We start from the raw sequence: 9,858 nt of genomic DNA on the forward strand, positions 1-9,858 counted from the left end.
TCGAAACTAAAGTTTTGAATTGAATAAAGTTGTAAAAACTACGTTGTGTAGCCAAAAAGTATGTCGTTGTTTTGCCACATTATACAATGTTTGGTGGTCTTGGGAGATAGAGCAAAAATACTAGAATATTTCTGGCCCTATTCTATCCCCGTCCTCTACCTGCTATACAGTGAATATGCATCTGCAAATGTGCTAAATGGTAAGAGCCTACTATAAGAACCCTTATCACCCTCTAGCTAGGTCTCTCCACAAATACGACTGAACTTCTAATGCAGAACAGCACGGGCGTGCTATTTTGATATGTTTTACGTGTATAGACTTTCCCCTTGTAAAGCATCTGGCAAAGGTTTATTCTGATCAAATTTGTAAGTAGAAAAGAACCAAAAAGTGTTACACTACAACTAAATAAACACTATTTTGGTAAAATGTAGACAAATTATCGTTAATTCGATTAGAACTGATTTTAACCGAAATTTTGCTATACGGTAGGTAGTGGAAATAGGAAACATATATATCCGATATGTTTTATCGGAAAATGGAAATTTGAAGAGTCATGCTGATGAAGTAATAGAGGTAAAGTTGCCATGTCTATAATACTTACAAACCCAGCGATGATGGGAATTAAAAACCTAAAAATTAGTATATTTAATGCAAAAGTTTAGCAGTGGTAGAATGTGGAGCAGAGATTTGGGGTGGAGAAGCGGCACAGCAGTTTGAGTCTCTCCAGCTTCAGTACTATAAAAGAGTGTTTAGTCTATGTCAGACTGCTCATTCACAGATTCTGAAAGGGGATATAGCCCTATTTTCTTTATAGCTGCGTAGGTCTATTTTGATGTTTAGATTTGGTTGAAGTTAATTAAAAGAAATGGAGATAGACTAGCAAGAGCGGTGTATCATCAGATGTTGCTGATCATACAATATGCTATTGACATTGAGTGGTATCTTCCCACGATGTCTCAAAGTTATACTCTACCATTATTGGTGACCATTTTATGTTAATCTGGAAAAAAGCTCAGGAAAGGACGGAATGTGCTGGGCATTCAAAAAATCAGCCTTTTATTGGATCTGGTTACTATGGCTGGTTGCTAGGGCCTCATAGATATATGTCAATGAGATTCTCATGAAAATATGTAAAAATAGATGCACCCTCTATACTTTCATCTGGCATTTGATAGGACTAGCCTCAGGTGTGGCATCTGTAGTATAGGCGACCTATAGATCCCTTTACAAGATGTTCTGTCTGTAGTATTTACAGGCTTTAGTGCCCAAATAAGGGTGTGAAGTCTGTACCCATCTCCCACCACTACTGCCCCTTACTTTCATTTGTTACCACAAACTATTTGATTAACTTGATAAGGCTTAGAAACCACGTTCAAAAAGGACATTGGTGGCGGGCATGAACAATAATATTATAACAATTTCGTATTGGTATTTCTGAGACCCACATTACAAGACCTCCACGTCATGAATAGATCTGTTTTCATAGAACCACTGAAAATCTGGATAGCCGTGATAGATGCAGCTGCTGACCAGGCTTACTGTGCATGGACTACTGAAACTCCATCATACACTCCCCACAAACTGGCTTGATTTTGTAGTGGCTGAATCGGTACTTGCATATGTTGCTAAAGATTCGAGTAATGCCCAATCCACGTCACTTGCTATTTTATTCTCAACTCGGAGATGGTTGTCATAGATAATACACAATTTCTAGAAAAGTGAATGGAGGTATGCGGCAATCATGACCTAACCTAGAGTGTGATCTGAGCAAGGCCTATAAGCCTAGAAGATATTTCGTGCAGCCAAGACTTTTGAAAGTTCTCAGCAACATTTGAGAGCCCACCCACACTAAAAGTAATTTGAGAATAGGCCTTTGCAACTTATGGATACAGCTGTGTGCTATATATCGGCATATCTGAGTCTGTGGATTAAATACAATATTCTTGTTTTCGGCCATTTGCGAAACAATTTTCTTTGTTGGATATTTTCTGCTGGACCTTCACCGGTCGATACCAGAAAAAGGCGAAATAGTATCGTTTTCGATATCGATATTTAAGTTTTGATATTCGATATCAGTATTAAGTGCGACATCTAATATCGCCCGACACTGCTTCTTAGATGTATTAAGTTGTACATTTGTCAATATCAAGCACGGAGTAAAAAAATGTTGGGAAATAATGATTGAAATTAATGTAAAACATTAGACGTTTTTACTGTAAATACAGCGCCAAAAATCACAAGTAATCATAAACCCTGGTCATAATACCTGAAAAAAAAAAACAGATGAAAAACCGTCAAATTCATTTTCATTTCTAGCCCATGTTCTTGATTGGTACTATCATTTGACTTTTTTCTCTTTTTTATTTTTACTAAAATACGCCCTGCCCAGAGAGAAGTTATGCGCATCTTCCTGATTCAATATTTTCAAATACTTCAAATTTGTAAGATGGTAAATTTAATAGTGTAAGAAGATAGGTTTCTTCCGTTCATTTTTAAGTATTTCTACTGACAAACTTACGTTAATTCTTTATTTCTTTTTTTGAACTTCATTATCGGCCTGCATACGACGGTTGCCGTAATTACAATCTAAACTTCTTTTTTTTTCTGCGCATAAATGATATCTTCATTGAATGAAATTTCAAAATGAATTCAAAATGAATTCAAAATGAATGAATGACATCGACATTTATTTTTCTTCTGTTTAATTTCTCTTTCTAGAAACCAGATATCTCTCAATTGGACATACTGAACTCAGGACTTGCTTCCAAACCATCTTCCTCTATGAGTTACGATAGAATTATACCTCTGTCTGATAACAAAGTAAGTGACGGCTCTTTCATTTGTATATTTTCTTTTCGTATCCTTTTTTCAGTGAGGGGAGAAAACAGCTGGACAAAATTCATCGAAAAATTTTATTTATTGCACTTTACCGCAACTAGAAAAGGCATTTTCATTTGAAGATAATGTTTATGTATATCTGCACCTCTAATTTATTATGACAATAGAAGGACACAAGAACTGAATCGGCCTCCTTGTGAGTTATTTGAATTAAAGTAAACATTTTAAATGTAGAAATTCTTTTTGTCCTTTTTCAAAAAAAAAGAAAGCAGAGCTAGGATCAAAATTTTCCATTGGTTGAAAATCGTCTGTGTTGTAATGAAAATGAAACTATTCAAATTGAAGAAAAGTCGGAAAAAGAGAAAAGGAACTAGTATCCCTACTCTGCTTTTAAGCAGAGCCCTATCCCGATGTACTATTGGAGTCGCTAACCCCTCCTATAGACCCTTTGGATACAACAAGAACCATATCCCAATATGCTATTAGAGTTGCTAGTTCCTTGTGTACTGCTAAAAACTTCTAACAAGAGTCTTGGCATTTTCTGGAAACAATAAATTCTCGATGAAACCATTGAATTAATGCAACAAGAGCACTATACATGTGGTTTTTCAATTTCTGGTTGATAAGGAAATTTCTGGAAGAATTATTATCTAAGTCTCGTTTGCCTAGTATGCTGTTCAATAATTGAAGTGAGTTTGAAGAGACATGATGTCTAATTAACGAAGTTTTGATATGATTTTACTATACAATTGGAAACGATCTTTTTTACTATAATGGTATCGAGCCAATTATTGATAATTGATTATGATTACAACCGGCCAGGAAACATTTTTAGAATGTAATGGACCTGTGCACATCTTTTTTCCAGTATCGCAATTGCGCATGATTTTGGGTCTCCACACTCCCATATAGGACCCAATGTCCCCCACCAGGACCCCAAGTCCCCACCAGGGCCCCAGGTTCCCTCCGGGGCCCCAATGACCCTTCCCAGTTTTTGCTCCCCCCAACTTTTTGTTACAGATTTTTCAACTTTTTTCCATGTTTTAAAATCACATTGAAGTTCTTAGAAATACATTGTAAGGAAATCAATGTATTGTGTCTGGGACGCTGGCCAACTGATGTTAAGCGTCACAATATCGTAACAAGTTAACTACGCAATCAATTTTCTCAATTGAGTTGGATTTTTGGTAAATGCTACAATTTTTTTTTGTTTCCCGGCACCCTTTTTTAGCATCATTCCAAAAACAAGCAAACTGGTTTCCGAGAATTGTATGATTTCCAAGATTAATGCCTTATCTGGTATTGCTTAATCATCCATGTTGTCGGTGAAACAATACAACAAATATAAGTGGGCCCACATCATGATCTCCAAGAATTTCTTGGCATGTTTCTGAGAACTTCAAGAATGATATGTTATCTGGTATTGCGTAATCCATCATGTTTTCGATGAAACGATACAATGAATACAAGCGGGCCAATTTCCTAAAATTCCTTGGCATGTGTTAGAAAATTTCAAGAATGATGTGGTATCTTAAAAATTTATTGTTTCTGGGGCGCTGGCCAACTGGTGTTAAGCGTCACTACATCGTAACGATTCTTTTTTTTGGACTTTCAGTTATTTTGGGATTTTTTTATACTTAGGTTTTTTGAACTTAGATTTTGTTTTGGAACCTACTATTATTTTGGGATTTTTTTTTCAATTTAGACAATGTTAAATGCTAGAACGAAGGTTGAATTATGGAACGTACCCTGAGTATAAAAATTATTAAAAATGCATTTATGCATAGAACAAACTCAGCTACTTGGTAAATTCCAAGTCCTCTAATTGGTGACTGAGTATCAAAAATTAATGAAAAACTTTTACATAGAACAAACTTAGCTACTTGATAAATTCCAAGTCCTTTCATTGGTGACTGAGTATCAAAAATTAATAAAAAAAAAGCATTATTATAGATCAAACTCAGCTATTAGGTAAATTCTAAGTCTTTTAATTGGTTACTGAATATCGAAAATTAATAAAAGCACTTTTGCATAGAAAAAAAAATCAACTACTTGGTAAATTCCAAGTCATTTTAATTGGTGACTGAAAATGACCTCTGCATAAGAAAACTCAGCTAATTGGTAAGTTCCAAATCTTTTAATTGGTGACTCAGTATAAAAATGCCTTATACTAGATTTGCCCTCTCACTCACTTGGACTATCTGTCTTGGCGTTTTCTAATATTACCCATGGCTTGATGCCTACAACCCCTTAATTTTAATTCAAAATCAATCTGATCTTTCATCCCTTAGTTCTATGACTATCAACCTTAGTTCTGCCAGAGGGATGACGTATGGACGGATGATAGATAGACATATCTATCAACAATTGATCGGATATCATTTTTATACAATCCTTAAAAGGGCTTATGCCAGATTTGCGTCTCACTCATTTAGACTATCTGTCTTGACTTTTTCCACAATTAGTCCTGGCTTTATGCCCACAACTACTTAATTTTAATTCGAAATCAACAGATCTGGCAAATCTGAACGGATCTTGGGGCCTTGGAGGGGGAATCGGGGCCCTGGTGGGAGACGTTGGGTCCTGGATGGCAATGTGGGGACCCAAACTCATGTGCAAGCCCGTTACCGGAAAACAGATGTGATCAGGTCCATTACATTACAAAAGTTATACCTCGCTGGTTTTAGTCATAATCAATTATTAATAACCAATAATCGACTCGATACGATTATATTGCAAAAAGATCCCTTCCCATTTTATAGTAAAATCCATATGAAAGCTTCGTTTATTAGACCTCATGTCACCTCAAACTCACTTCAATTATTGAACAACATTCACTTCTATTATTGAACAACATTCACTTCTATTATTGAACAACATTCACTTCGGTTAATGAATTCGTTTATTAGACATCATGTCACTTCAACTATTGAACAACATACTAGGCAAACGAAACTCAGATAATAATGCCTCCAGGAATTTTCCTATCAACAAGAAATTGAAACACCATATGTATAGGGCTCTTGTTGTATCAATTGAAGGGTTTCACCGAGAATATATTGTTTCCAAAAATGCTAAGACTCTCCTTAGAAGTTTTTAGCTGGATATAAGGGACTAGCAACTCCAATAGCACATTGAAATATGACTCTTGTTGTACCCAAAGGACCTATAGGAGGGGTTAGCGTCTGCAATCTAACTCGCTTCAGTTATTGAACAACATACTTGGTAATCGAAACTCGGATAATAATGCTTCCAGAAATTTCCCTATCAACCGGAAATTGAGATAACATCATATGTATAGGGCTCTTGTTGTATTAATTGATTGGTTTCACCGAGAATATATTGTTTCCGGAAAATGCTAAGACTCTCCGTAGAAGTTTTTAGCTGGATACAAGGGACTAGCAACTCGAAAAGAACTTTGTGATGGGGCTCTTATTGTATCCAAAGGACCTAAAGAAGGGGTTATTGACTCCAATATTAAACCGGGATAGGGCTCTGCTTAAAAGTAGAAAAGGGATACCATTGAAGGATACACCGACAAAAAATCGAATCATTTTAACTAGTCTTAATATCAAGCTTCATTTTTATTCCCTTGATATATTTCCTTCTTTATATCTCCCACACTCTCTCTAATGCTGTTGTGAAAATTCCCGAAAAGCTCAGGGTGTCATATGTCATTAAATAATTACATGTGTCGTCTGAAAGAGCTTATCATTGGGAGTAATTACTTGACGAAACTTTAATTTCAATTCTGTCTCTCTGCGTGTAAAATAATACCAAAAATATATATGTATATAAAGTGAAACATCTTGTAGTATTCTAAATCAATTCTACACTTAGAAAAAAAGAAAAGCCGCGTAATAAAGACGTTACACAGATAAACACCTACAAAGGTGTTTTTTTTAGACTTTTGCAATGTTTAAACGCGATTTTATAAACATCAGTTAAGTTTATTGTGTGGTTTTTACCATTCTTACCACGAAAAAGATACAGTGGTCCTGTGTAAAGCTTAGAATATTGTTACTGCTCTTATGTTCTGCCCTCTCTGAAATTCAATCGTTGTGTTTAATATCTTAATCCAATTAAGTACAAAATGTTTAAGGTTGTAAATATAACAAATAAGAGCGTTGAAAACCTTAAGGAATGTTTGATTCTAGTTCATTAAACATGCCAAATAAGGTGCTAGAGCTTGAATTCCCCAGAAAATTTTCCATAGAAAATCCCCTTTAGGATTTCCCCCCAAGTATTTCCTCCATCGCAGAAAATTTTCCCAAACGCAAAATCGAGTCGCCAAAGGGAGAGTGTGATGTATAAAAACAATAAACAAAAGAGGAAATTTTGAAATATTCAAGTGGACAGAAATAACAGACTGGGACTAAGAAGTACGAGTATTTACTTTTCATGGATTTGGTCTGATATCGACAACTATGGTACATGAGAAGGTTTTCCCGTCTGAAGTGCCGTTCAGGGGCTTTCTTTTTTTATTTTCTTCTTATTTAAATACCATGGAGTCAAACTCTTCAGGACCAAGTAAATCTAAAATGTATAGAACTTCTTAAACCAATTAAGTACAAAAAAAGTTTAAATGAATAAGGTTTTCAAAAGTCCATCAAACACCGTTGTTAAGAAAAATATTGGTTAATGTGCGAAATAAAAGAACCAACTACTAATATTATAGGCGATGGCTTTCAAAAATGGCTAGGGGGCCTGTGGGTCATATATTTGCATATCCTTGAAATCCCAAGATTAAGACAGACATACATTTTCTTGGAATGGGGGGTAATCCAAAGGCTAACTGAGTGACAATGGTACTCGTGTAGCCCTGTTCGCGTTTCAGGATTTCCAAGAACTTCCAGTAGTTCAAATGGTGACAGTTAATGACAGCATCAGAGAGTGCCAGCGCTCCACCAGCTCACTGCACGGGAGGCTCAGGGTGCATCGATTGTAGGTATTCAATAGGTCAGGAGGCAATAGGGGCAGTTACCCTTTAGTTCCATCTTAGATAAACTATATAGATGTTCTCGATGTAGTCCAAATCACTGCCACGCTCCTCCTAGAGGTTGTCTAAGTGTCCTCGAAGTAGTCCGTTAACTCGGCAAAATCACTGCCAGGCTCCCCCTGGAGGTCTTGGAAATTTGACACAACATCGCCGATAGGGAGAAATGCCAGAGATAGTGTCATCCAAACCTGCAGAGAAAACTCAGGATCACTTCTGTACCGCTCCTGGAGCCCAAGCGCTGGAACTTTAATTCAGACGTTCTGAAACAGGTTGAAAGAACCAACATTTTATCTCAGCTGTAGGAAACATCAACTTTAAGGAGTTAATTGACGCAGCTTTAAAATCTGCCGACACTAACTGGGGGGAAGGGTGGGCAAATTAATTTCTTTAACCTTTAACTTACCCTGCTACGTTAGTTCAAACCCCAGCCCCAAAAAATATTAAAAGAATAAAAAGAAATGAAGTGTAATAATAAATCGCTTGGCAAATTATGGCAGCTCGAATAAAATCCCGGGATCTGTATTGCCAAGCAGAGTGTCAATCTTATAGATCTGATATCTGTTCCTTGTTATTGACACAGTACTGTCATCTCTAATTGATTTCTTTTTTTAGAATAGTTATTTCTTCATTCGTGTTGATCCGAAGATAGTTTTAGTGGTGATATTTCATGGTAGAAAATCTGAGAAGGACAACTTCGTATCAAGTTTCATGTTTGATTTGTCTTCCCAGCTCCGATGTACGAAGATTTTTTCCAGTTTAAGAGGATTTAAATAATTATCTTGTATTTATAGTGGATGGTTTATTTTTTAAATATAGAAGTCTAATGAATGTTTATTCTTAATATACCCATTTGAATCTTTAATATAATCACATATTGATCTTATGCTTGTGTTATGAATGTCCATATCAAGAGTCACAAGTCATATACAGCTCAAACCCCCTAATATTTGATTATTAACGGTGTGTTTGCTTAGCCCCACTTTTCTTAAAATTACTTTAAATAGAAAATGAGGAAAATTTTATGCTTTACGCCGAGACTTGTGACTCTCAAACATCTGAACTGCATTTTAAGTGGTACATGTATTCCGAAAAAAGTAAATCTGTCGTATCCTATGTCTTTAATTCCAATGCTTGTTCACACAAGAAGTGACAAAAATTCTTGTTTCTAGAAAATGATTTAGCTAAGAGGGTCTGAATTGCAATACCGTGTTTTCAGATTAGTTTCTTCCTTAAGCTAGAGGGTTTAACGAATTTTTGATCCTTTTGGTGAGTTAGTTTTCCAGTTTTACGGCTTATGAATAGATAAAAATATGTGTTGCACGGTATATACTGGTATATCTGGTGTTTTTGTGTATATATGCAGACAGTCTCTTGTCTAGTTTTTTTTTTTTTTTAAATCGAGCTAAGCAGGTTGAAATCGCAATAGTTTGTCTACATATTAGTTTCTTCCATAAGTTATAAGGTTTTATCGATTTTGAACCCGTTTGGTGTGTTAGTTTACCAATTTTATGAATTTTGAATAGTTAAAGGTATGTGTAATATGCCAATTATTGGTATATCTGATATTTTCGGACATGAATGCTGGCTTCCTCCTGTCGAGTTTCGTAAATTGAGGTAAGAGAGTTGAAATCGCAATAATATGTTCCTAGATTTGTTTCTTCCTTAGGGTAAGGGGTCTTATGTATTGCAAACCCCTATGGTGAGTTATTTTTCCAGTTTCATGATTTTTGAATAGGTAAAGATATATGTGGTACAATAATGTTTTATATTAATATATGTATATAAAATATATATATATATGCATACAATATGTGTATGCTGCTTTTTCCTGCATTGAGATGGGGGGAATGGATTTCACTGTAATGAGCTTTAAAGTTACTTCATTTTCTTAAGGTATGCCAAAATTACTAAACTTTGGCCATTTAAAGTTAAAAAATAAAAAGTTTGAATTGTGAAAAAATGAAACAATGTTAAACTATAAATGGTTTATTTGAAGAAATCTGGAATCTACAGCCTTATAT

General features: G+C 35.4%; 1 protein-coding gene across 3 annotated transcripts in view; it reads left to right on the plus strand.

The window, feature by feature from the left end:
- LOC136032009 (KICSTOR subunit 2-like) overlaps positions 1 to 8,665 on the plus strand; it is a 30,561-nt gene extending 21,896 nt beyond the window's left edge. For 2 of the 3 annotated variants that reach the window (XM_065712077.1, XM_065712078.1), the window contains exons 7-8: positions 2,719 to 2,820; positions 8,450 to 8,665. In XM_065712077.1, coding sequence (XP_065568149.1) covers positions 2,719 to 2,820; positions 8,450 to 8,611 — 264 coding nt within the window. In that variant the 3' untranslated portion in view covers positions 8,612 to 8,665. The remainder of the gene's footprint in view (positions 1 to 2,718; positions 2,821 to 8,449) is intronic. The other variant, XR_010618625.1, reaches the window with a different exon arrangement.
- The last annotated feature ends 1,193 nt before the right edge of the window (positions 8,666 to 9,858 follow it).

The sequence above is a fragment of the Artemia franciscana genome, chromosome 10 (genome assembly GCF_032884065.1).
Source record: "Artemia franciscana chromosome 10, ASM3288406v1, whole genome shotgun sequence".
Lineage (NCBI taxonomy): Eukaryota > Metazoa > Arthropoda > Branchiopoda > Anostraca > Artemiidae > Artemia > Artemia franciscana.